The sequence below is a fragment of the Cucurbita maxima genome, unplaced genomic scaffold (assembly GCF_002738345.1).
Source record: "Cucurbita maxima cultivar Rimu unplaced genomic scaffold, Cmax_1.0 Cma_Scf00004, whole genome shotgun sequence".
Taxonomy (NCBI): domain Eukaryota; kingdom Viridiplantae; phylum Streptophyta; class Magnoliopsida; order Cucurbitales; family Cucurbitaceae; genus Cucurbita; species Cucurbita maxima.
In genome coordinates, this window is record NW_019272020.1 from 2,526,165 (window position 1) to 2,551,316 (window position 25,152).

The 25,152-nt window shown below is 39.6% G+C and overlaps 5 protein-coding genes and 1 non-coding gene across 17 annotated transcripts; 2 read left to right on the forward strand and 4 right to left on the reverse strand.

The window, feature by feature from the left end:
* Window positions 1–4,865: 4,865 nt before the first annotated feature.
* On the reverse strand, window positions 4,866–5,001 carry LOC111478906. The gene has a single exon (XR_002717572.1). It is a non-coding gene; the product is annotated as a small nucleolar RNA Z247 (small nucleolar RNA).
* An 872-nt stretch (window positions 5,002–5,873) lies between these two features.
* Window positions 5,874–7,138, reverse strand: LOC111478839. The gene is made up of 3 exons (XM_023123330.1): window positions 6,640–7,138; window positions 6,156–6,349; window positions 5,874–5,961 (listed from the first exon to the last, which is right to left on the reverse strand). The coding sequence occupies exons 1-3, from the start codon at window positions 6,956–6,958 to the stop codon at window positions 5,926–5,928; spliced, it is 549 nt and encodes a 182-aa protein (XP_022979098.1). The 5' UTR covers window positions 6,959–7,138; the 3' UTR covers window positions 5,874–5,925.
* A 2,828-nt stretch (window positions 7,139–9,966) lies between these two features.
* LOC111477585 (probable serine/threonine-protein kinase abkC) lies at window positions 9,967–14,511 on the forward strand. Of its 10 annotated transcripts, none has more exons than XR_002717322.1 (7): window positions 9,970–10,204; window positions 10,799–12,134; window positions 12,368–12,637; window positions 13,331–13,486; window positions 13,667–13,828; window positions 13,936–13,988; window positions 14,141–14,511. XR_002717322.1 is itself a non-coding variant. In XM_023121430.1 (6 exons), the coding sequence occupies exons 2-5, from the start codon at window positions 10,806–10,808 to the stop codon at window positions 13,784–13,786; spliced, it is 1,875 nt and encodes a 624-aa protein (XP_022977198.1). In that variant the 5' UTR covers window positions 9,970–10,204; window positions 10,799–10,805; the 3' UTR covers window positions 13,787–13,828; window positions 13,936–14,511. The 10 variants fall into 10 exon arrangements, 4 of the variants coding, with proteins under 4 accessions (XP_022977201.1, XP_022977198.1, XP_022977199.1 ...); XR_002717324.1 differs by having other exon boundaries at window positions 13,936–13,967; XR_002717325.1 differs by having other exon boundaries at window positions 13,948–13,988.
* A 179-nt stretch (window positions 14,512–14,690) lies between these two features.
* On the forward strand, window positions 14,691–17,903 carry LOC111477587 (PI-PLC X domain-containing protein At5g67130-like). Its single transcript, XM_023121436.1, has 9 exons — window positions 14,691–14,866; window positions 14,959–15,039; window positions 15,129–15,251; window positions 15,358–15,498; window positions 16,396–16,494; window positions 16,639–16,942; window positions 17,029–17,252; window positions 17,353–17,439; window positions 17,562–17,903. Exons 1-9 carry the CDS (start codon window positions 14,861–14,863, stop codon window positions 17,739–17,741), a joined length of 1,245 nt encoding a protein of 414 aa, XP_022977204.1. The 5' UTR covers window positions 14,691–14,860; the 3' UTR covers window positions 17,742–17,903.
* A 238-nt stretch (window positions 17,904–18,141) lies between these two features.
* LOC111477586 (probable serine/threonine-protein kinase At1g01540) lies at window positions 18,142–21,544 on the reverse strand. 2 transcript variants are annotated; one of them, XM_023121434.1, is made up of 7 exons: window positions 20,551–21,534; window positions 20,355–20,459; window positions 20,063–20,185; window positions 19,786–19,956; window positions 19,558–19,687; window positions 19,232–19,441; window positions 18,142–18,736 (listed from the first exon to the last, which is right to left on the reverse strand). In XM_023121434.1, exons 1-7 carry the CDS (start codon window positions 21,198–21,200, stop codon window positions 18,617–18,619), a joined length of 1,509 nt encoding a protein of 502 aa, XP_022977202.1. In that variant the 5' UTR covers window positions 21,201–21,534; the 3' UTR covers window positions 18,142–18,616. The 2 variants fall into 2 exon arrangements, with proteins under 2 accessions (XP_022977202.1, XP_022977203.1); XM_023121435.1 differs by lacking the exon at window positions 18,142–18,736 and having other exon boundaries at window positions 19,289–19,457; window positions 20,551–21,544.
* Window positions 21,545–22,477: 933 nt separating this feature from the next.
* Window positions 22,478–24,922, reverse strand: LOC111477588 (transcription factor SPATULA-like). 2 transcript variants are annotated; one of them, XM_023121438.1, is made up of 8 exons: window positions 24,313–24,922; window positions 24,080–24,178; window positions 23,938–24,003; window positions 23,785–23,850; window positions 23,412–23,705; window positions 23,207–23,273; window positions 22,983–23,078; window positions 22,478–22,861 (listed from the first exon to the last, which is right to left on the reverse strand). In XM_023121438.1, the coding sequence occupies exons 1-8, from the start codon at window positions 24,775–24,777 to the stop codon at window positions 22,806–22,808; spliced, it is 1,209 nt and encodes a 402-aa protein (XP_022977206.1). In that variant the 5' UTR covers window positions 24,778–24,922; the 3' UTR covers window positions 22,478–22,805. The 2 variants fall into 2 exon arrangements, with proteins under 2 accessions (XP_022977206.1, XP_022977205.1); XM_023121437.1 differs by having other exon boundaries at window positions 23,207–23,276.
* Between the last annotated feature and the right edge of the window lie 230 nt (window positions 24,923–25,152).

A 25,152-nucleotide genomic window follows, 5' to 3' on the forward strand; every position in this document is an offset into this window, starting at 1 on the left:
ACCGATGTTAGAATTGGTCAATCCATTAGAATAGCTTGAAGTTAGTCATGCCATAAGAATAGGCTTACTTCGTTAGTTTCCTATGAAATCGGATCTATTAGTTAATCTTTTGCCAATATAAATAGAATATGTCCTCAATAGTGTGAGGCACAGTTTTTGCATAAACTTGATATGGTATCAGAGCAGAAATAAGATCCACGAGATCCATAGCCTCTGCTGTTAAACATGTCAATCCCAATCAACACAATGTCTTCTCCGTCGATCAGTCAGGAGTTTTAGACAGTGGTTTTGTCAGGATATCAGCTACTTGATCACTTGATGAAATGAACCGAACTTCCATTGCTTTACGTGCTACTTGTTCTCGAACAAAATGAAAATCAACTTCAATATGTTTCGTTCTAGCATGAAATACTGGATTTGAAGTTAAATATGTAGCTCCGAGGTTGTCACACCAGAGGCGAGGAGCCTTTGATTGATACACGCCCAGTTCCTTCAGTAATGACTTGATCCAAATCATTTCTGCAGTAAGATTCGCAATGGCCTTGTATTCTGCTTCGGTGCTTGATCTTGACACTGTAGCCTGTTTTCTGGAACTCCATGAGATTAGATTTGCTCCAAGAAATACAGCAAAGCCGCTAGTTGAACGTCGATCATCGGGACAACCAGCCCAATCAGCATCAGAAAACCCCGACAACATCATGGTTGATTTCTGAATTTTCACTCCTAATGCTAGTGTGCCTTTAACATAACGAAGAATTCTCTTCACAGCACCCCAATGAGCATCAGTAGGTGTATGAAGATATTGACACACTTTATTGACAGCAAATGCCAAATCAGGCCTAGTCATTGTCAAATATTGTAGTGCTCCCACTGTACTTCTGTATTTGAATTGTTCTTCAGCTGATAAGGGTATTCCTTGTTCTCTGAATAATTTTTCAGCAGAACCCATTGGTGTAGACATAGGTTTGCATTTTTCCATGTTTACTCTTTTCAACAAATCTAAAGCATATCGTCTCTGTGACAGTATGATACCATCTCGTGTTTTCTTGACTTCAATACCCAGAAAATACTCAAGATCACCCAAATCTTTTACTGCAAAATCTATTTTCAATTTCTGAATCAACCTTTCGGTTGCTTGATCAGAGGAGCTCACAATAATTATATCATCAACATAGATGAGCATATAGATAGTTATCTCTCTGTTTTTGAGAATAAAAAGAGATGAATCAGCTACTGAAGCCTTGAAGCCTAACTCAATAAGTTTTCCAGTCAACCTTGAATGCCAAGCTNCCTTCAATCCCAACAAGTCTTGTACATGTTGAGATTGTTACAATGTGTAGTAAAAGGAGTTTTAGACAGTGGTTTTGTCAGGATATCAGCTACTTGATCACTTGATGAAATGAACCGAACTTCCATTGCTTTACGTGCTACTTGTTCTCGAACAAAATGAAAATCAACTTCAATATGTTTCGTTCTAGCATGAAATACTGGATTTGAAGTTAAATATGTAGCTCCGAGGTTGTCACACCAGAGGCGAGGAGCCTTTGATTGATACACGCCCAGTTCCTTCAGTAATGACTTGATCCAAATCATTTCTGCAGTAAGATTCGCAATGGCCTTGTATTCTGCTTCGGTGCTTGATCTTGACACTGTAGCCTGTTTTCTGGAACTCCATGAGATTAGATTTGCTCCAAGAAATACAGCAAAGCCGCTAGTTGAACGTCGATCATCGGGACAACCAGCCCAATCAGCATCAGAAAACCCCGACAACATCATGGTTGATTTCTGAATTTTCACTCCTAATGCTAGTGTGCCTTTAACATAACGAAGAATTCTCTTCACAGCACCCCAATGAGCATCAGTAGGTGTATGAAGATATTGACACACTTTATTGACAGCAAATGCCAAATCAGGCCTAGTCATTGTCAAATATTGTAGTGCTCCCACTGTACTTCTGTATTTGAATTGTTCTTCAGCTGATAAGGGTATTCCTTGTTCTCTGAATAATTTTTCAGCAGAACCCATTGGTGTAGACATAGGTTTGCATTTTTCCATGTTTACTCTTTTCAACAAATCTAAAGCATATCGTCTCTGTGACAGTATGATACCATCTCGTGTTTTCTTGACTTCAATACCCAGAAAATACTCAAGATCACCCAAATCTTTTACTGCAAAATCTATTTTCAATTTCTGAATCAACCTTTCGGTTGCTTGATCAGAGGAGCTCACAATAATTATATCATCAACATAGATGAGCATATAGATAGTTATCTCTCTGTTTTTGAGAATAAAAAGAGATGAATCAGCTACTGAAGCCTTGAAGCCTAACTCAATAAGTTTTCCAGTCAACCTTGAATGCCAAGCTTTTGGGGCTTGTTTCAGGCCATAAAGGGCTTTCTTGAGCTTGCATATGTAATTCTTTGGTTTGGCTGAGTCTTGAAATCCTGGTGGTTGTCGCATGTACACTTCCTCTTTCAGAATTCCATGCAAAAATGCATTTTGGATATCAACTTGTCTCATATTCCAGCCCTTGGTTACTGCTAGCGAAAGAATGACCCTGATTGTTGACGGTTTGATCACAGGGCTAAAAGTATCAGTGTAATCAACACCAAATCTTTGCTTGAATCCTTTGGCAACTAATCTTGCTTTTAATCTTTCAACTGACCCATCTGCTTTTCTTTTCACTTTATACACCCATTTACTATCAATGAGATTTATTCCAGGTTTGGGTGGAACTAGATCCCAAGTGGCATTTCGTTTTAGCGCTGAGAGCTCATCATTCATTGCTCCTCTCCATCTTGGATGTTGCATGGCTTCCTGCAGGTTTCGAGGTTCAGTAGCAGTCTCTATGATCGGAGTTGTGATAGTTACAGCGCTTGCGAATTTTCTTGAGGTTTCTGAATATCTGATAGTTCCATCAGTGAATTGTTTAGCTTGTACAATGTTATTTCTCAACCTTGTTCGCATTGGATGTTGACTAGCTGCTTCAGTTGGTTGATCAGACACATGTTCATGAGTTTGGTTTTGAGCATTGATCGAACTGCTCTCAGCTTCATATTCTGCAATTTCCTCTGAACTTCTTGTATTATCTGCAGAAGATAAGCTGACACCAGACAAGTTGTCACTAGCAATATTATCAGTTTGACCATCATTCATATGGGAATTACTAACAACTGGTTCAATATCTGTAAGAGCATTTTCAGTGTAAAAACTAGCAAGTTTGGCTAAGGCTGGAAGTAGAACAGGATGATGTGGATTTGTGGTTTTGTTTGGTGGCTTAGATTCTTCAAAAGGAAAAATATTTTCATCGAAAACCACGTCTCTAGAGATGTAAATACGTCCTGTACTTCTATTTAAGCATTTATATCCCTTATGAGAAGAACTATAACCCAAGAATATACATCTAGTAGTTCTGAAACTCAGTTTCTTGTTGTTGTAAGGCCTTAAATTAGGCCAGCAAGCACAGCCAAACACCCTAAGCATGGAGTAGTCTGGACTTTTACCAAACAATTTATGAAGTGGTGTGTCTTGTTGTATGGTTCGGCTGGGCATTCTATTTATAAGAAAGCAAGCTGTGTTGAAAGCTTCATCCCAGTAGGATAGAGGCATGTTGGCTTGAGCGAGTAAAGCAAGGCCAGTTTCTACAATGTGTCTGTGTTTTCTTTCGACTAACCCATTCTGCTGGTGTGTGTGAGGACAGGAGATATGATGTTCAATGCCTGTGGATTTGAAATAATTGTGTAACCGATGGTATTCACCCCCCCAATCTGATTGGACGGAGCGAATTTTGGTATTTAGCATAGTTTCAACATGTTTTTGAAATTGAAGGAACACAGACTCAACATCAGATTTGCATCTCAGAAAGTAAATCCAAACATAACGACTAAAATCATCAACAAAGGAAACATAATATTTGGAATTATTTACTGACGCAATGGATGGACCCCATACATCAGTGTGAATTAATTGAAGGGGTGCTGTAGATACGTGCTGAGAAGAACCAAATGGCAATTGATGTGCTTTCCCTAATTGACAAGCATTACAAATTGAGGAAGAGGGAATATTAGTATCTATAGCTAAATTATTATCTTGTAGAATTCTAATGGTAATTGGAGATGCAGGGTGCCCTAGCCTTCTGTGCCATTGTTCTTTCGAAAGTTTGGCTGTCAGCAAGGCTTGACTGAAATTATGCGGTAGAACGTATAGGCCATTCTTACATCTACCGTGGAGCAGGAGTTTCTTCGTGACTCGGTCCTTAACCAAAAAATAGTTTGGGTGAAATTCTACAACAGCATTATTATCAGATGCTAGTCTTTGTACTGAAATTAGGTGCTTATTGATTTTAGGAGCATATAGGATATGTTTCAGAACAAGAGATGAACCAGAAATTAATGAATTCCCAATATGAGAGATAGACAAACCTGCGCCATTTGCAACCTGAATTTGGTCGGTGCCAGTGTAGCGTTCTCTGGTGGTAAGCCTCTCTAGGTCATTGGTGATATGATCTGTGGCTCCAGTGTCAACATACCAGTTTGTGTCACTAGTGTATCCACTAGTTGCCAAAGCTGCTTGTTTGAGATTATTTTCGGCTTGATATGCCTGATCAAATCTGTGCCAGCATTGCAAAGCATCGTGATTGGGCTTACCACAAATCTGACAGACAATGCCTGAGCTGCTTTGTGTCTTTGATGGTTGACGTCCAGGATTGTTCACAGTACGCCTTGATTGTCCATGACCACTATTTAACTGACGACTACGACCGCGACTACCTCGACCTCCATTGGCACCTCCACGAATGGATATCCTATTGACATTGTTAGCAGATGAAAGTTGCTCAAATGTACCCTTACGCAAGTGCCGCATCTCATAGCTCAGCATGTGAGCATACACGTCGCTGACAGTGTATACATCTGTTCTGGTTGTAATGCTTGTGACTAGAGGATCATAATCTGGACCAAGTCCTTGCAGCATGTAGGCGATGAGTTCTTCATCCTCTATTCGCTTGCCAATGGCAGCAAGTGTATCACCAAGATGTTTTACTTTACGAAAGTAGTCAGCAATTGTCATGTCCTTTTTCTGGATAGTAGAGAGTTCCATACGGATCTGCATTGCTCTTGCTCGAGATGTGGAAGCAAATTGTCGCTCCAGCGTAATCCAGGCTTCTCGTGCAGTGGTGATTCCAACCATCGTGCTGAGAACCTCCTCAGTGACTGATGAGTTGATGAGGCTGAGTACCAGCTGGTCCTGGGGGTACCAGACTGTGAACTCAGGGTTGATGATAATTTTGCGATTCCCTGTTTCTTCACTTGGTTCAACGGCGATCGTCTGGCTTGGTGCAGGCATGGATCCATCCACAAAACCAACAAGGTTTTGGCTACGCAAGTAGGGAAGGATTTGGGTAGACCACAGTAGATAATTTTCTTGTGTAAGCTTAACACTAATCACCTGACTGATCGACGGAGAAGACATTGTGTTGATTGGGATTGACATGTTTAACAGCAGAGGCTATGGATCTCGTGGATCTTATTTCTGCTCTGATACCATATCAAGTTTATGCAAAACTGTGCCTCACACTATTGAGGACATATTCTATTTATATTGGCAAAAGATTAACTAATAGATCCGATTTCATAGGAAACTAACGAAGTAAGCCTATTCTTATGGCATGACTAACTTCAAGCTATTCTAATGGATTGACCAATTCTAACATCGGTTACATATTGATCTGTTGTGGGTCTATTTCCTTGGGCCATCCGAAGGATTTCTGTAAGCCAAGCGCTTTCATAAATCCGCCGTGGATTTTACCGATCCCCTGAATCTCGTACCAAGAGATGTCAAAGTCGGAGCTCCAGTCGTCTGCATTGAAGGGCTCTGTGCCTCTGAAGGACACGATGATGGTGTCGTGATCAGCATTTTTATCCCGCATCATGAACGCTTGTGTTGAGCATATTTCTTGATAGTCTACCACAAAAATTAAATTCAGTTGAGAGACAAGAGTGGAACAGGGATATGGTTCTTATTTTCTTACCATTCCAAAAGTTGAAAAACCCCAAGAGCTCCATCTACGAATTTTCAAAAAAGAAAAAAAATCAGTCGGCGGTAGACAAAACAAGAAACTGAATTAAACATACAGGCATTCAATCCGAAAATTGCACCTTCCAGACATGATTGACAGTTTGTGTAACGTAAGCTTCATTCTCGTAGACCAGCTTAGAAGCCATCATGCAGAGAGCTCCGAAGTAGTTGACATCACCTGCCTTTATACTTTCGTCCAATCTTACTCTGCTATCCAAGTGACCAATCATTGACAAGTACTCCGCCGAGGAGCTGTCCGGTATTATCAACTTGACTGCATCCAAATTAAAAGTTAAGCCCATAAGTTTTGAAGTCTAGACCATTAAATTCAAAATAATGGGGAAGAGAAACAGATGTTTGCGAACAGAGTCAACTCGACTCTAGGGGGACATTGACACGTCATATTAGGTAGAATGGCTCTGAAAGTGACTTTGAAACTCCGACAAATGGGTATTAACTCACGTGATGTTCTAATAAGCAATATTCAAATTGATTTGGTGTTTTAAATTTGTGCAAGGTTTGGGTATGTCCGTGAAGGAAAAAGAAGATCTTGAAGGGACTTACATCGTAAGATGTTGAGGAGAATGCCGGAAAAGCCGCCGTTTGCGGAGATAAAGTTGAGCCAGGACTCGAGGAAGAAGCCCAGCAAGGCGAGTGGTTTGGCAAAGAATCGGAGGAGCTTCAGGACGATGATAGAGAGAAAGATGAAGAATCTGTGCCAGAAGTTGTGCTCTCTGGCGGATGTGCAATCCACGAATTTTCTTTTCTTGAGGTTGCTGGAAAATAAAAGGCGTAACAGATCCAAGAACTTCACCTCTTCCGGCTTCAGAAGCATGTAACTGTTGGAGAAGCCGCTGTTGCAGCTACAAGCACTAGCAGCCATTGCTCAGGGGAACCCCTCTTTCTCACGATTCTCTGGGCTTCTGCTTTTCTCTGAACTTGTTTAGCCAGTGATTTTGGGGATGTGGACACCCTGCTTGCTCGATCTACATAAATATTATGGTGCTCACTCAACTGTAGCCCACAATAAAATATAGAATCATGTGTAAAATGCTTTGGATTATTAATTATTATGGCCAACCCTCCGGCCTCTACTTCTCGCAGTTAGCTACAAATTTCTACATTTATTCAAAACTACCTATTTTAGAAACTTTTCAGACTATTCAAACTATTTTTTTTTAAGAATCTATCTCTTTTAAGTAAGTGTTTCTTTACAAATAAAACTTAAATTAGTCACTTTTTTAATATAGATTTTAAATGAATCAACTTTTCAAGTGTTTCTTTGAAAATAGATTTTTAATTCATTTATTATCTTTTTAAAAGATACTTGTACAAAATCTTGTCCCTATTTTATTTTTGGTAGGTACTGAATCTGGACCCTACCATTTCCTGACGACAGCTGGATAGCATGTCCATGATTCTTTAATGAGTTGGATAATGAAGCGAAGATTTGATGGTAATTGGGGCCATGTTGTCTTATCTTAACCGTATATTTTATTTTATTTTCAATATTTAATTAGTTTATAATTTTTTATGGATAGATATTAGTTGCTAACCTATACCCTATTTAAAGCTCATGAGAACATACTTTCGATTCTAATTTTATTTTTCTTTCTCATTTTTAATTTGGTATCAAAGCATCTATTTTGATATTTTTAAATATCAAAATTTCCTCTAGAGTTAAGGTTTAGTATTCCTAATAGGGGAGTATTAGACCTAAAGTCAAACCCTAACTCAATCAGTCTTTACAACCGCATTTCATCGACTAACTCAATCAGTGAAGTCTTTACAACTGCCAATCATCCAATAATGACGCTATAAGCATCTTTGAATTTCTCACCATGCTCGAAGGTGGCATATTCAAGATGTTCTTATTTTCTTTTTGTTCATATCTTCACATTCAAGATGTTTGTATATTCAAGTTCAAATTTCTCACCAAGCTCAAAGGTAGCTCACAACCTCTCAAGTGATCAAGAGCACCGATCTTGATGTTATTATCTAACTTCAAAACTTTTGATGTTTATTTAACACATCTTTATTATATTCATCACTTTGGTAAATCAGAGTATTCTTTTAAAATGGGAAGACAAAAGTGTTATTTATCTACACTCTTCTCAAAGACAAATTGAGTGTTATTGACCTACACTCTCTATTTTCACTACTGGGAAGACAAAAGTGTTATTGACCTACCCTCTCTTCTCAAAGACAAGCAAGTGTTATTGACTTATACTCTCTATTTTCACTACTAGGAAGACAAAAGTGTTATTGACCTACAATCTCTTCTCGTAAAGACGACTTGGGTGTTATTGACCTACATTCGTAAAGACAAGTTGAATGTGATTGACATACACTCTCCAACTTGAGGGGAAGTGTTGAGATTATGGAATATATCTTAAATATTATATCTTAATATTATTCCTTATGATTTGATTTATACTGTATCTTATTTTATTTTTAATATTTAATTAGTTTATATTTTTCTTACGGACAAGTATCAGTGGGTAGCTTATATCCTATTTAAAACTTATGAATATCAACAAAAACATGCTTTGATTCCAATTTTATTTATATTTCTCATTCTTAACATGTTTTCATTTTTTAAATTTGACAAATAATTCAAAAAAATATAAAAATCATAATAAGAAAACTCGAAAATAAATACTTTAACATCAATTTTGAAAAGAAAAAAATCGCGGACAAATCTGGGCCTTAGTCTAAGCAAGAGGAAGAGCCACGTGGAGTGGAAGGGTATGGAGGGAGTCAAAATCAAACACGGCTGGCTGACTTCCTGGGGCGGTGGGACCCAGACAAGCCACGCTGGCACGTACCTGGTGGACCCACGCAGCGGAGGAAACGGACTCTGGGACGAGTTTTATGGAGCACACCCATTGGGGTGGTTGGGACGGGAAGGAACGTGAATGTGGACCGTCGGCTCTCGAGTCGGATAGGTTAGTAAAGAAATTGACCGGTGCCGCCTGTGCAGTAACGAACCGGCGGGTCAGTAAAGAGGTTCTTTGGTTCTGAGCTGGACGACACCAAGTGGATCTCGGGGACCCGACAAATCTGTCCACGGCGGAACAAAATTTGAGTTTCAATTTTCTTGAACAATAATGGATGCTGTAACATTTACCTATTTTTACCTTATAAACAGCCCCAACTGTCATTTTGGTGGCTAGACGATGATGCAAGTATTGATTGTTGGAAGCTCACAAAAAGTAACCTTATAAGCTCAATCCTTTCATTCCTGGGACGCTAAACTCCACCCATATTTCTTCTCTTTGTTTGACAACCTTTGAATGTATGATTTTGAGCTTAGTTTTTGCTAATAATGACATGACACATCACTTTACTTTATGGTGCGAAACCTACTGGGAAAGCATTGCCATTAAAATTACAAGCAAAGAAGGATGCTTCACCCATTTATTTCCACTTGATGTTGTAAATTAATACACCATTTATTGGCGGGCTTGACGAAGGCGGAAAATCGGGTGGAGGAGGAGTCATGTGCGAGGGGGCCCAACGAAGAGTTCGAGTGGGATCCCATTGGGCTCACTACTGGGCTCGAGTGAAACGAGTTCGTAGTGTTTTCCCGTGATGGGCTCTGCATATACTACTCTGGCTGGCGAGAGGTGGGCGACGCTGCCGTCAGACTGCTCACCCCCGAGTCGGTCTATAAACTAAAATTAGCTGCAGCAAGTGGCTCCGCTCAATATTGGTTGAGTGATTTAATTTTGAATGATTTGAATTTCTGTAAATTACGGAGCATCCTCCCTCATTAATGGGGTTTACTTTTATCTAGAAAAATCATTCGGTAAATAAAGTATTTTTATCTTAAAAACCACGGCGGTAAACACAACATACTGTCCCTCAGTTTTTTTTTTCCTTTTTTCTTTTTTCTTTTCCTTCAAAATTGGAGCCCTAATGTTTTCAGTTTCAGTTTAGCGTTCCCTCTCTCTCGATTCCCAGTCTCCCTCCATCCAGAGTGAGCGTCAGCCCTCTTAAGTCCTCGACCTGGCGCCGGCGACCAATCGACCAATTGCCCGCTCATTCTCCCTTTCGATCGATCGATTTTGCGGTTCGCGGAGACAAGGCTCTCGCCTCCCATCCCTTATATCCTTTCTCTTCCTTGGTAAGATTGAGTTTCTATCACGTTCTCTTCCTTTTCGGTTTATTTTATTTGTGCCCTCCCAATGCTCGCCTCCCCGCCACCCCCCCTTCTGGGCTTCCTGTCTCTGCCGCTCCCATCCTTTTGATTTCTTGTAAGATTGAAGTTTGTTTTTTGATCCTTTTAACAACTTTTGGTGTTTCAAACGAAGTACTGCTAGCTTAGCGTTGGTCATCTTCTAGTTTTTGCTTCTTCGAATTTACAGATTGTATATAGTTGGCAGTTAGGCAACCAGACAGATAGTCCTCTTCTTGTAACCAATTTCTTTCACCGTCTGCGCGTGGTTCCCTGAGCCAGAAGAGATTTGATTTTATAGGACTGGATTACAAGTCAAGAACCATTGCCTTAGAGTGATGATTTTGTGTTATTTTTCCTCAATAATTCATTAATTTGGAAAGTGTAGTTTGCTGGAATATACAGCGTTCCTTAATTTTTCTGGTTATATATTTATCTAATTTATACCCAGTGATTAACTACCTATCTGAAATCCAACATTGATTGTAGTTATCAAATTTTAGTGATTATGTATTGTTGCTAAAGTAATTTAAATAATGGCAGATATTTGATGTTGGGGAACATAAGGAAGGCAGTGCGTTCACTTCATACAAGCCACAGACTTAGACATTTAGAAGTGAGGAACGGCGGGACGACTGTTACAGTAGAGCCTTTCTTTCACAATAAATTGTTCTCACATTATAGGTGTTCAGCTAGAGGACATGGTTCCTCCCCGTTGTACTGCACCATAAGAAGTTTAAGCTGGACTGCGAGTTCTAGAAATTTTTGTATCTGGACTACCAGCAATATCGTTAAACATCATGCTCGCTTTATTTGGAAAAGGGTTTCCAGCAAATTTTCTTCCAATTGCGGTAGTATTCCCACCTTAAATGAAGTTGCTCGGGCGTTCTGCTTGGCCATGTCTCGTTCTCACCTGATTGTACCTGGTATCTTTGCTTTTACATGGGGAGAGCTAGCATGTGCCCAAAGAACATTCACAAGCATAGACCCTTATCCATCTCACAATTCTTTCTACATCCGGGCACAAGACGGACATGCCTATTTGATTTCATTACTATTTTCTACTTTAGAAGGCATTATATTATTTTTTAGAGCCCTTTATTTGGCAATCTTGTTCTCACCTTGCATATTGATGGCTCCATTCGCGGATGTCTTTGGATTTCGCTTCAGGAGACTCTGGCTCCAGGTTGTTCATCGTTCACTTGAAAAGGGTGGCCCAGCATTCATTAAATGGGGTCAGTGGGCTGCGACACGACCAGATCTCTTCCCTAGAGATTTATGCATAGAGTTATCAAAGCTTCACAGTAAAGCTCCAGAGCACAGCTTTGCCTACTCAAGGAAAACTATAGAACGGGCATTTGGTCGAAAGCTTTCTGAGATATTTGAGGATTTTGAAGAGCAACCTGTTGCATCAGGGAGTATTGCTCAAGTGCATCGGGCTTCTTTGAAATTTCGATACCCTGGTCAACAAATGAAGCCCATGGTGGTTGCTGTAAAAGTTAGACATCCTGGCGTTGGGGAATTAATCAGGAGAGATTTCCTTATAATTGATTTTATAGCAAAAGTTTCAAAGTTCATTCCTACTCTCAACTGGTTGAGATTGGATGAAAGTGTGCAACAATTTGCCGTTTTTATGATGTCTCAAGTCGACCTTGCAAGGGAAGCAGCACACTTGAGCCGCTTTATCTATAATTTTCGACGGTGGAAGGATGTTTCATTTCCTAAACCGGTGTATCCACTTGTTCATCCTGCTGTTTTAGTGGAAACTTATGAGCAAGGGGAAAGTGTTTCTCACTATGTTGATGAGCTTGAAGGATATGAAAGAGTCAAGTCAGCATTGGCACACATTGGGACACATGCTCTTCTAAAAATGCTTCTGGTAACATAACTTTATATTGTTACTGTAGCGTTGTTCACTGTTTTTCCTTTGAAATGATTTTCATTTATCTCCTTAAAAACCATTCTGTTCTATGCACTCACCGAATGTCAGAAATTTTAGCTTTTTGGATGTCTTTGCACTTTTAATTATTATTCACTTCCGAGATGGTTTCCTTAGTGGTTAGAGTGTTGCACTTTTCTGAATGCCAAGGAGTTCAACCTTCTATGTTTCAGGTGGACAACTTTATACATGCTGACATGCATCCTGGAAATATCCTTGTCAGAGTGTCTCATGAAAAGTCCCGTCGGAAGCGGCTCTTCAAGTCAAAGCCTCATGTTGTCTTCCTTGATGTAGGCATGACGGCCGAACTTTCTGGAAGTGATAGAGTAAATTTACTGGAATTTTTTAAGGCTGTAGCTCGTAGGGATGGCCGTACTGTTGCCGAACGTGCACTTAAATTAGCAAAACAACAAAATTGCCCTGATCCCGAGGCATTTATTGAGGTAAGGAATGTGCCATTGTTATTCTTTGAGGTTTTAGGATAATTGTGGTTTAGGTTGTGGAATGCGGAGTTGTTGGGATTTTGAGGGTTGTTTGGTAGCTGCTCTTGTTTTTTGTTTCCATCTTTTTTTTGCAACATCGTCTTTTGGCAATGGTTCTTTGTCTCTTTCTCATTTTTAAGGAACTTTCTTTAAATAGTATTCCATTTTTTGGAACTTGAAATTTTGGTTTCTCGTTTCTTGTTATTCTAATAGACTGTTTTGTTGGTTTTTACTTATAAAATGACACGATAATTGAAAGTATGGTGATATACTAATTTGGTAACACTTTGTTTTTAAAACTTTGTTTGTCAAGTAGGACTTCATTTGTTGAATTCTTAACATTTTTAGTATAAGGGTTACCAAGGAAAAATAAGGTAGAAGAAATAAGAAATGGTTTCTTCGTCCTCCTTGATGCCTTAATATCAATGACCCTCCAAACTTATTTTTGTTTTTTTTATAGAAAGAAGAAACAATTATTGATCATGTGTTTTTTTTAGGAAAGTAGAAAACAAGAAAGGGAAACTATACTATGCGTGGTTTTAAGTTCATTGGTTGCTCCTCAGTGAATTTGAGATCGAAATTTATTTGCCTCACGAATTTCTTCGCTAGGTTTGATTCTTTTTTTTGCGAGTATTTCTGATCAGCTGCTTACAGGAAGTTACCAATGCGTTTGATTTCTGGAAGACTCCCGAAGGTGATCTAGTTCATCCTGCTGAAGCCATGCAGCAATTACTGGAGAAAGTGAGGCATCACAGAGTCAACATCGATGGAAATGTGTGCACTGTGATGGTGACGACATTGGTTATGGAGGTAACTTCAGTCTGCCTTTGCTATATTGACGAGATCGCATTTATTCTACAAGTTTCTCCCCTTCGTATTTAGGATGTATTTTTAAAGGTTGCGAGAATTATTTTATGGTCCAATGATGACTGCCCCGATTGGTAAGCACTGATACTTGTGTGTGATTACTTCCATTTCTGATTTTGATAGGGCTGGCAGAGGAAACTTGATCCTGCTTATAATGTGATGGAAACACTGCAAACTCTGTTACTGAGATCTGATTGGGCTGAGTCTCTCTCCTACACAATTGAAGGATTGATGGCACCGTAGAATGATGTGTCTGATCTGCTCCAACAAAACAATTTTGACAATGTAAAGGAGAGCCTACAAATATAAAGCTTAATATGATATATTTAAGTTCAATCTTGTATTCACATCATTCTTTCCACCAAGCTCTTACTTATAATTTTCTTTTTTAGCTCAAATGTGAGGCAGATGCGGTGGGTTCTAGGTATATAAAGCAAATAATGTTGTAAACAGCTGAAGATTCTTTTGATTCTACTGTGAAGTTAGGCATCTTATGCTCCTGGTAAACAGAAGCAGCAAGGGAAAACATGATCTTCTTCATAGTTGTTTTGATCTCCTACTCAATTGACATAAAAAAAACCATTCTCTTAACTGCAGCAGAGCAGAGTGTAGATCTGTTTCACTAGTAGTACACCAAAGGTGGCTTCAATTTTGTGGATGTACGTGGCAATACATGGGAGAACGGCCGTCTTTGGTCGTTTACAGGGGAGGTTTGTCGTGTAAATATTTAGATATTTTAGAGCCATGAGACCTTGACCACCTCGTGTCTAGATTTCCATACAATACTTGTGACAACAAAGAAACATGTTTTTTGGGATAGTCAACGTGTGGTTGTTTTCCCAAATTTCAGCAAACGCTTGTGTTGATGTATAATTGGGTGATTCAAGCCCCTATTATTGTATTGAATATAATGAATAGTCTCATTCCCCGTGGTCTTTCCAGCTAAATAAACAACAGATCTTCTAGAACGGTGATTGCATTTTGGTCATTGTTTTGATATTGAATAACGATGAACGTGGATGATAGTTGTATTTACTGTCCATATCTTATATAGGAAACGTCAGGGATCAAATAAAATTTAGAACTAGTTGTAGTATATCTGTAATTAAGAAACAGAGAGATTATTTAATGGCATTAGATAAAATTAGAAAGTTCAAATTGGAGCACCCATCAAATAAATTAGAAAAGAAGAAGAAAAACAGGGCGAAGAGAAGCGTGTGTGATTTATTTAGAACGAAGGCAAAATCGAAGACGAAAAGACCTTTACTACAAGAACCCAACTCGTTAGGGAGTTTCTCCATTAAAGGCTTCTCGGAAATGGAGGCATGCCTCTCTCCTCCTCATAATCGCCTCTCTATCTCTCCCTCTAACTTCTCTTTATATTCCAATTAAACTTGTTCCTTCTTCAATGGCAGGGATTCAAAGCATCCATCACTTTCCAATTTCAGCTTCTGGTTGTTTCTCTCTGTCTTTTCACCTTCTCTTCCACTCTCGAGGTTTCGTCTTTCTTCTCAATTTTGCTTGTTTCTGATTATTCTCGCCTCGCTTCCTTCCTTCTCTGATCTAACCTTCTGCTCCCTTTTAGATCGGAGAAACTTGCTCCTCCGGCGACAAATGCGATTCCGGTCTCATATGCGATACTTGCCCTGCAAATGGAAATACCAGACCCAGATGTACTCGCATCCAGCCAATTAGTCCAACATCCAAGGCGAGTCTCCAAAGTCGCCTCCCCTTCTTTGATTCGAGAAATTTTGTTGATAATTTAAGCACCCCCCCCCCCCCCCCCCCCCCCCTGTTTGTTTGGTTTTGTACAGGTAAAAGGGCTGCCATTCAATCGTTACTCTTGGCTTACGACTCACAACTCCTTCGCTCGTTCCGGCGAGAAACCGGCGACGGGATCGAGCATATTGGTGGCGCCCACCAATCAGGAAGATACGGTCACCAGTCAACTTAACGTGAGTTCTCATTCATTCTTTAACATCTCTCTGAAGCTCTTCCGCTTTGAACGCTTTCATTTTTTAGAATCTACCCTTTTGCCTTGCACACTTTACAACCATTTTCCATTTCTCTCTGCCGCTTTCCTTTTTGCCCTCTTTTTCGCTCTTTAAAATACACGCACACCTTCCCAGCCAAAAAGCATTTTTATTTCCTATTATATATAATACACGCACACATATTTAGACTCTGCATTTCTTTTGAGTCAATATTTCTTTCACGATATTAAATACAGAGTACGACATTAAAATTTTGTTAGTTAAATACTCTACGTTTAAATTTCTATTGACTTACAAACGTGGTCCTCTAAAATGTCGGTAACTTGGGACCATTTTTTAGTTCATATGTGGAGATTTTTTTAACAGTTAGTGACTACATGAACTTCATTTAAAGAAAATTTTAAATACAGTGAAATTGATATTTACAAGTGGTGAGGGAACAAATTTAAAAAGAAAAAAACAAAGCAAAGAAATTGGTTTGAGTTATTTGAAATCAGCTAAAAAAAATGTATACAAACGTAACGGGCAAACATATTTAATTTGAAGAAATGAAATGGAATTGGAATAATCATACATTATTAAATTGTATGATGTGAATAATCTTTTTAAAAGTGGAACAGTGCCAGCAGGTGGACTGTCCCAAACAGCAAATCTCTGTATGGCCGATAATAAAATTAAATTGGTGGGTGGTTGTCACATGCTTTAATTATTCCATTTGGCCTTAAGGCGTCTTGTCAAAGCATCATCGCTCATTTATTCCTACTAATCGACACTCACATTCCAACTAATCCAAAACCAAATCTTTACCCTTTTCTATGCCTAACTTGTGGTTTGATTTTCGTAATGATGCATTTGTAGAATGGAGTTCGTGGGCTAATGTTGGATATGTATGACTTTCAAAATGATGTTTGGTTGTGCCACTCCTTTGCTGGTCAATGTTTCAATGCCACTTCTTTTGTAAGTACTTTGCTTATCATCTATACAATTACGAACACAATATTTCTGAACCTCGCTTGAAATAACTTCAAAGCAATGTTCAAATAACCATTAAGTACAATAAAGTAGTGTTTAAAGAAAGTGATACCCTTGACTTGTTTCCAGCAACCGGCAATCAATGTGTTGAGAGAAATTGAGAAATTTTTGGGAGCAAACCCAGAAGAGATTGTCACGATCTTCATAGAAGACTATGTGAAGTCTCCACAAGGCTTGAGCAAGGTGTTCAATGCTTCTGGACTGAACAAGTACTGGTTTCCTGTTTCCAGAATGCCCCAAAAGGGTGGGGATTGGCCAACCGTCGATGATATGGTAAAGCAAAACCAGAGACTCGTAGTTTTCACCTCTAAACAATCGAAAGAGGCCTCAGATGGCATTGCTTATCAGTGGCGCTATGTTGTCGAAAACCAATGTAAGGTCATTCCAATGTTTGTTATTCATGTGTTGTTATAATTCTTATGGCCCTTGATAAGCGAATGTGTGGGGATGCATTCTCAGATGGGGACGGAGGAATGAAGCCTGGATCTTGTCCAAACAGAGCAGAGTCGCCTCCAATGGATACAACAACCATATCCTTGATTCTCATGAACTATTTTTCTACTAATCCCAACAGAACAGCCGTTTGCTCGGATAATTCGGCTTCATTAATTAGCATGATGAATACTTGCCATCAAGCAGCCGGCAAAAGGTGGCCAAATTTCCTTGCTGTTGACTTCTATCAGGTATCATTTTACTGCGAGTAGGATAGATTTGGGAGGATGGGAATTGAGTTTCAACTATATATTACATTGGTACTTGTGTTTCTCAACTTGTTGCTTGTAGAGGAGTGATGGTGGAGGTGCTCCAGAAGCTGTGGATGTAGCCAATGGCCATCTGACTTGCGGGTGTAATAATATTGCCTATTGCAAGGTTTGTAACCAAAAAGCGTTTGAATTGAAGAGAAATGGATACATTTATTACTTGAAAATGCAAACAGCTGATTGTATTTGAGAATAGGTTGTTGGCTAACTCAAAATTTATTGAATAAGCAGGAAAATACAACAGGCGTATGTGATAACCCACCGATTTCTCCCCCTCCACCGGCCGCCTTGGAAAGTCCAGTGCAAGGTGCGGGAGATTCCGGTGACGCACACTTAAATGGCAGACCAGCGGAGCTCAGGTGGTTACTTGGAGCAATTTTGGGCGTCACACTGTTATTACGCCTCCATTAGTCGTTATTCGGATAGTCTATCTTCTCTCCGATGATATTGACAACCAATTTGTTGGTTTCAATCTCCTTGCTACGTATGGCAATTATAATGTTCAAATAAATACGTTTGAGAATGCTTCTGAAAGTAGTCTTATTTTATACGAGATGTTTTCAATTATGCATACACAGCTGGAGAATGGATAAGTGAAATGGTGTTTAATGCTAGTGTTAAATGCAATATCACCATAAAAAAGAAAGGTCCAAATCTGTCGAAAAGGGATGCTCAAACATTCATTTCGATGTAGAAACGGGCCAACTTTCATCACCCACAGGTTTTTAGAGAGACTATACATAGCTGTGTCAAGTTGATATCAATGCTAGAGCTTTGCTACCCTTTCCTGGGTGAAGACGTGGAAAATTCATGGCACATGGAACAAAAGGGACCCCATAATTTATTAGGCCCAATCAGGAAACTGTTTACATAAGCGTACATTGTTGACAAACTGGATACAACTTTATAAGCAATAAATTGAAATTAATGTTTATGAATAGGGTGTGGATGCTCTAGTTGAACCTTTTTCCTATTATTTTCAAATGTATGATATTGAACAGTGAGGGAATGGAACGAACAATGTAAGAAAATAATAATATACCTCATTCCCGAAGACCGTCTTCGGAGGGGCCTTGACAGAGACATGAATTGATTTTATCTTCAGTGGTATGAGGACTGGCAATAGAAGCCTATTGACAGCAAAAATGAACTATACATATTGTGATTGACATTGTTGTGGCCGCGTAGGGCAGCTTCTAAATGGAGGACCCGGCGTAATAGCTGCGAATGACTATTCGGGTGTGTCCCAAGCTGGAAAAGTTGACTGCTACTTGTGCTGAAATTATTCACGTAGCTCGTTGTTCATCCACGTTGGTTTCGCCTAATTCTATCGCCTGCCTTTCACTTAAACCATCCTTGACATTGTCTGCATGCGAGTTCTCTGGGTTCTTTCCAGTTTTGCGATCCTAAGACAACATTTCAGGCTTGGTTTAACGATCAATATGAGACAAACTTCGAGAAGTTGGAAAAGATAAATGGAGTATTCAATGAACTAGAGGTTCTATGATTCAGCATATCCCATTTGCAGTCTCGTTGGAAAGCACAAGAAGCAAGGATCGATCCTATCGAAACTTACTCGGGAACTAACGAACTCTTATGAGGGAAAACCATTTGCAGTATGAATGGTGACTAGCCTGAAAAAGTGAGGTAAATGACTAGTACATTTGTATCTTGAAAACTTGGGATTAAGATTCCCTTAGCATATTGGTGATGGTTTGCTCAAATTAAATACTTGCCACTTCAGCATTATGTTTTCATTCATTATCTGAAGCTGAGAGTAGATCGATCCATTGATTATGCGTGTCATGGCATTCTGCAACTCCTAACTCCTATTAATAAACCTATCCAAGATATATATATATAGAACAATAAATGAACTTCAAGTAAACTTTGTTTCATACCCCTTTTAAGGTAGCCTCTTCAGCTTCAAGCATATGAATAATGTGTCCCATTTTTGGCCGCTTCTGAGCATTTGGGTCCACACAGCGTAATGCAACAAGAAGAGCCCGCTTTAATGCTCTTGAAGTAGGCTTTTCAGAAAGCTTTGGATCCAATACGCCCTCCGGGTTACGGTTACTAACCAATCTCTTAAGCCAATCGATCAAGTGTACCTGTAAATTTTAACCTCTGCAAACTCATAATCGAACGAAAAGGAAAAAAGGGAGATCTGAAGAATGGTGGTATATACAGCGCTTAATATGATTTTTCTTCAAAGTATGGAGCATACCTCATCTGGAGGACGACCATAATCGACAGGGCTCCTTCCTGAGATTATTTCCATAACGAGTATTCCAAAACTATACACATCACTTCTTTCATTTAGCATCCCCGTACTTGCATATTCTGGCGCTACATAGCTGGAAAGTAGCATAAATCCCATTACAAAATCTAAATTCACACATGAGATACCCACAAGAACGTATATAGAAACATCAAATGATATACATGTACGCACCCAAATGTTCCCATGACTCGAGTTGTGATATAGCTATTATCAGAGCATAGTAGCTTTGCAAGCCCAAAATCTGAAACCTTGGAATTCCATTGCTTATCGAGTAATATATTGCTTGATTTGATATCCCGGTGAACAACCTTTGGTTCCAATCCTTCGTGAAGATAAGCTAGCCTACATATGCAAGTTATAACACATTAATGCCAAGAAGGTAATGCAGGCCGGGGCTGGGGGATGGAGAAAACTCAAGCTTCTACATTGAATTGAAGCTAGACAATACCCTTTAGCGGTTCCAAGAATGATATTCATTCTAATCTCCCAGGTAAGAGGGCTGAAAGATCCCACATCCCCATGAAGCCATTGTTCCAAGTTTCCATTATTTATGTACTCATATACAAGCATCCTATCACATCACATGGAGAAGAAAAGGCAGATTTTATTGCTCAACATTCAAAGATTAAATGCAAGCATACAATGAAAGTAATGGAATAAGTGAAGTTTCTTCTTTAGAACCGCAGGCAAGTTTTTAAAGAAAAAGCCGCAAAGGTATTTGGGGGAAAGAAACAGAGTACCTGTGAGCACCTTCAGCACAGTATCCAAGTAATCTAACTAGGTTCTTGTGTCTGACTCGTCCAATTGCTTCAACTTCAACTTTAAACTCCTTCTCGGCTTGTCCCCTACGAAATTAATGATTCTTTAATGCAAGTCCCAATCCACGCACTAAGGCAGAGGAAATCAAGGTTGAAGAAATATATGAAAAAATAGTACCTATTGTTTAGTAAATTCTTAACAGCAACCTGAGTTCCATCCTCCAATATGCCATGATAAACAATTCCATACCCACCCTCACCGATTACATTATCGGGGGCGAAGCCGTTAGTGGAAGCTTCGAGCTCTCTGAGAGTGTACCAATGCCCCCAACCCAAATGGGAAACTTCAGGCACCACCATAGGCAACTGATCACCACCACATCGGCCCTCTCCACTGCCGTGCGAGGAAGACGACCGACCTAGGCGCTCAGGATATGAAATCCTATGATCCTTCCCGATCTCAATATGAATCCTGTTCACTCGCTCTTCGTCCTGAGGCAACGAAAGCAACGCTTGGCGCTCAACTCCGGGGATTACTTCCGGCTCGACCTGAAAATGGGCTCTACTACTAGGCTTATTTTCTTGGTTTTGAGCGAGGGGCTGCTCGATTCTGATCTCTTGGATTTCTTTGGAGACGATTGGAATTGTGGGTTTGTGAGAAATGTTCTTGCGAGAGCGTTTAGAGGCGATCCAAAGAGAAATAAGAAACAGAAAGAGCACGAAAGCTGCTCCTACACAAACCCCAAGAACAACCCACAAGCGTAGGCCAAAAATAGAAGTCTGCTTGGAGAGCTGGTCGGTCATGGAGCCTGATTTGTGGTCAGACATTCATTCAATCAGTCCGATTATCATCGGCAGGAAAGAAACACAGCTCCTTCTACACACCCGCCCTAAACGAAAAGAATCGAAGGGATAAATTTATAGTCGGTGGTGACATCAGAGTTGGAAGAGACGAGAGGCAGTGAAAGAGAGGGATGATGAGTAAAGGAAGGGAGAGAGAAAGAGAGAGAGAGAGAGAGAATTGGGAGTAAGAAGCAGCTGGCATGATGGGACCTTTTGGAATCGATAAAATCAGAGTCCCAATTTGGTTTGTTCTTGGGCTTCTCACTAAATTTACGCGGGCACAGAGATCTTCTTTACAAACACCATCCATCATCATCAAACCCTGCCCTGCCAACGCCAACGCCAACGCCATGTGAGAAATGGCACTCCTTCAACTCGTAAATTTCAGGCTGAAGCTCCACGCCAGGAATATTGATTTGAGTGGTTATGGACAGTAAGAAACCGGATCCAATTCCCTTTCCCTAAATAGTAAACCCGAGACCACGAGTTGCCAAGTATGGATCACCCTCTCATCATTGGTCATCTGCTCCAGCCCACTTCTAAATTCTTCCCGACCCAATTATAAATTTTTAGCATACATTTATTGGATGATATTTTAACAAAATATTCTCAACCTAGATTTTATGAAGATTAACTAAGCCATTAACATTTTCACCTAAATTTATTTTGATCTCTTCTTTACTGTTTTATAACCTTTTAGAACATAGTTTTTTTTAAAGTGAATATCGGAGTTTCTTTTTAAAATTTAATTATTTAGAATTGTTCTAAAATCGTCATCTTTAATCCATCCAAGATATTGTTTGTCAAAGGTAGATTCTATGCTTGACTGGGTGTTAAAAGTATTCTCTTAATTGCAGCATTACGGTACCTTAAATCCAAATTAGAGGGGTTGGAATCAACAATCGTTGAAATATTTTAAAACCAACTATGATTGATAGCTTTTCAAAACGGAAACTTGAACAAAACAGTCGCAAAAGAACTATATACTCTAAAACTGACATTTTAGTTTGATTAGTGTGTTCATATCACATACGTGTCGAACATTTGGACACTGCAACATTTTCTGGACATGTATCAAATTCTTACTAGTGCAATAAATGTGTTAGAAACAGTTGCACGAGGTCAAACTGAGTCAACACTTGTTATACATGCATCATAATATCAAATAGACAAATATGACATAAATAATAAATTTTCATGGATAAACTCAGGTTTTATGTAGTATAAAAATAATATACATTTGCATCATATATCAAATAGACAAATATGACGTGTCGTGCTATATGTGTTGTCTCATAGCTTCTTAACCCAAAAATAAACAAGGGGTCAAAGTACCATTAACTAATCTGAATACCGAGTCAAATACATAAATTAGAAACAAGAAACGTGGCTAAACCCCAAAAGATGGATGAGAAAAACGAATCAACGCCGGAGAAAAATGAGTCAGATTTGTACAAGAGAAAACTAGGCAGATCCTCTCCTTAATTAGCCAGCTCTATGCAACAACTTTTCCCCATTTTCAGAGTGATTTGTCAAATGCAAGAGAATAATTTGAAGAGAATAATAATATATAAAGGGCGACAGAAAATGTCAACATTCTTGATCATTGCAGCTCTGTTGTTTCAGTTGCTCTGCCTGTGTTGATGCTGATATGTGAACCAAAAGTACAGAAAAATGGCAGAGAAACAAAAAAGGAGTTGAATTCTACCCATTAAGAAGGGAAGGGAATACAAAGACTGTGCTCTGGAGTGTAATTTAGAAGCATACCTGACCGATTTTCTTCAATGATGCACGGTTCCAATGAGACGCCATTCTGTAGTTCTTCTAAATCAGGAGGCGCTGGAATGTTAGTGGGGCATGACACTGCAACAAACAAAATGAAGGATAATCTTGTTTTGTTGATTCTAGTTGATTTAACCATTCTCATGAAATCATCGGAATGAGTCATGGAAATGGAATATTGTAGAAGGTTGGTAGATCAAATTACTCACGGAAGGGAGTTGTCTCCGATTGGCCGATCGCATTCACTTGGTGATCTCGCAGTGCTTCTCTGCAAATCTCCTTCAAATGCAACATGGAAAGCTCAAGCATTGTCAGTTTCTAGTTTTTTTTTGAGAAGGGACTTGAAATATTGATTATACTTCTGCTTTCGACCTTGTACTAACAAAACCAACCTATGAATTATTGGGGAGTTACCTTGGACTTGGGGGACCCACTCAAGTAAAAGGGAACTAGGTGAGTCTGGATGGGCGGGGCCAATTCAAATGGAGTTTGTGGATTAGTTCTTCCAATGTCTGACATGAAAGGATGGATGGAGGCAGCCTTTTGGTCAGGCAAACTGAGAAAGATCTGGTTGGGTCTCTCTTGGTCAGAGGAAAGTGACCTGCTTCCTTCACCAAAGTCCATTCTCATGGGGGAAAGTTGGAGATATTGCAAACTTCCAGGCAAGTTCATAGGATGCAAACTCAAGTCATGTCTCATCAACAGCATCTGATTGATGTGAATAAACCCAGAAATGAACTTGGAGAATGTAACGATCTAAGAATAATTGGAAAATACACCCACCCACCTGAAGTTGAAGTTGAAGCTGCTTGAGATATTCGATTGCATCGTCCAGCATCGAGGCCTTGTCAGTCTGTTGCACTTGAACGAACAGAGCTCAAAAAAAGGGAAGAAATCAAAACCAAACAGCAACAAAATTTGGAATTCAATTGTGTGTTACCTTGTTAGAATTGGGGACCAGATTTTGCAAGGCCTTCATTTTCTCATTAATTCTGCTCCTTCTTCTCTGCTCAGGAAAGGATCAAAATAAAAAAACAAAGATAATAACGTTTCGAAAGCAAAATAAAAGGAAAGAGAAGTACCTTTTCAGACAAATTATGAACTTCGGCGGCTCTGCTTCTCTTGGAAGAACTGCGAGGATTGGGCTTCGTAGGCAGGTCTTCAACCAATGCCTCCAGACCCTACTACGCATTTACACAAACACAAGGTGTGGATAAGAAGGTCCCATTCCCATTCCCATTCCCACCAGCTCAAGCCTCAGAAGGGAAAAAAAGGAATGTAAAAACAGAACCCACGAGTGGAATGAAGTTTGTACCTCACTTTCGCATTCAAACTCATCGTTTTCATAGTGATCACTAGCTCCGACATGTACAGAAGACGCATTGGGTGGAGCGGGTGTGGGACAAGAGCGCAAGGGATCATGTACTACACCGGAATATGAGAAATTTGCAAATTGTTCTGAGGCATCGACGGGGGAGATCTCTTCAGGAACTGCATTAGGCGGCCCGTAAGGAGGGGAAATGTTATGGGTTGGAGGGGTGAAGGCTCTAATGTTGCAGGTGAGCTCTGAGAAGATGGAGGGAGAAGGAGAGGAAAAGAGGAGAGAGGAGTGGGGAGCGGCGGAAGAGGAACGTAGCAACATTTGTTGCAGAAACAGAGAGATTTCATCGGGAGGGGAAGAAGAGGAGACGGCGGCGGTGGCGGTGGCGGTGGCGGGGAGAGTCCACGTCGAAGAAGAACATGCATTTTGATCGCAATTGTTGGAAATGGAATGGTCCATTTTAGAGGGATAGGAAGCGAAGCACGGTAGCGCTCTAAATTGTCATTTTAGGTTGGGTATTGGGTTTGTTGAACATCGTCCGCTCCGTTGCTCGGCGTTGTATCCTGCAATCTCTCCGCCACTTTTCTGCCCGGAACTACTTGGCGGGTTACGCTGTTTTCCCCCTTAAAATCTTACTTCCAGGTCTATTTAAATTAAACCTTTTAACATAATTTCATTTTTCATTGATTTAGTGGTTTGAACTTCAAAATTTTAAGGCATATTTTATTATTACAGATTAAATCTCTAATCTTTTAATAGATGATATATCTATAAAATTAATTAAATTATATTTAAAGTTAATAATTCTTACATAATTATATTATAAAAATTACA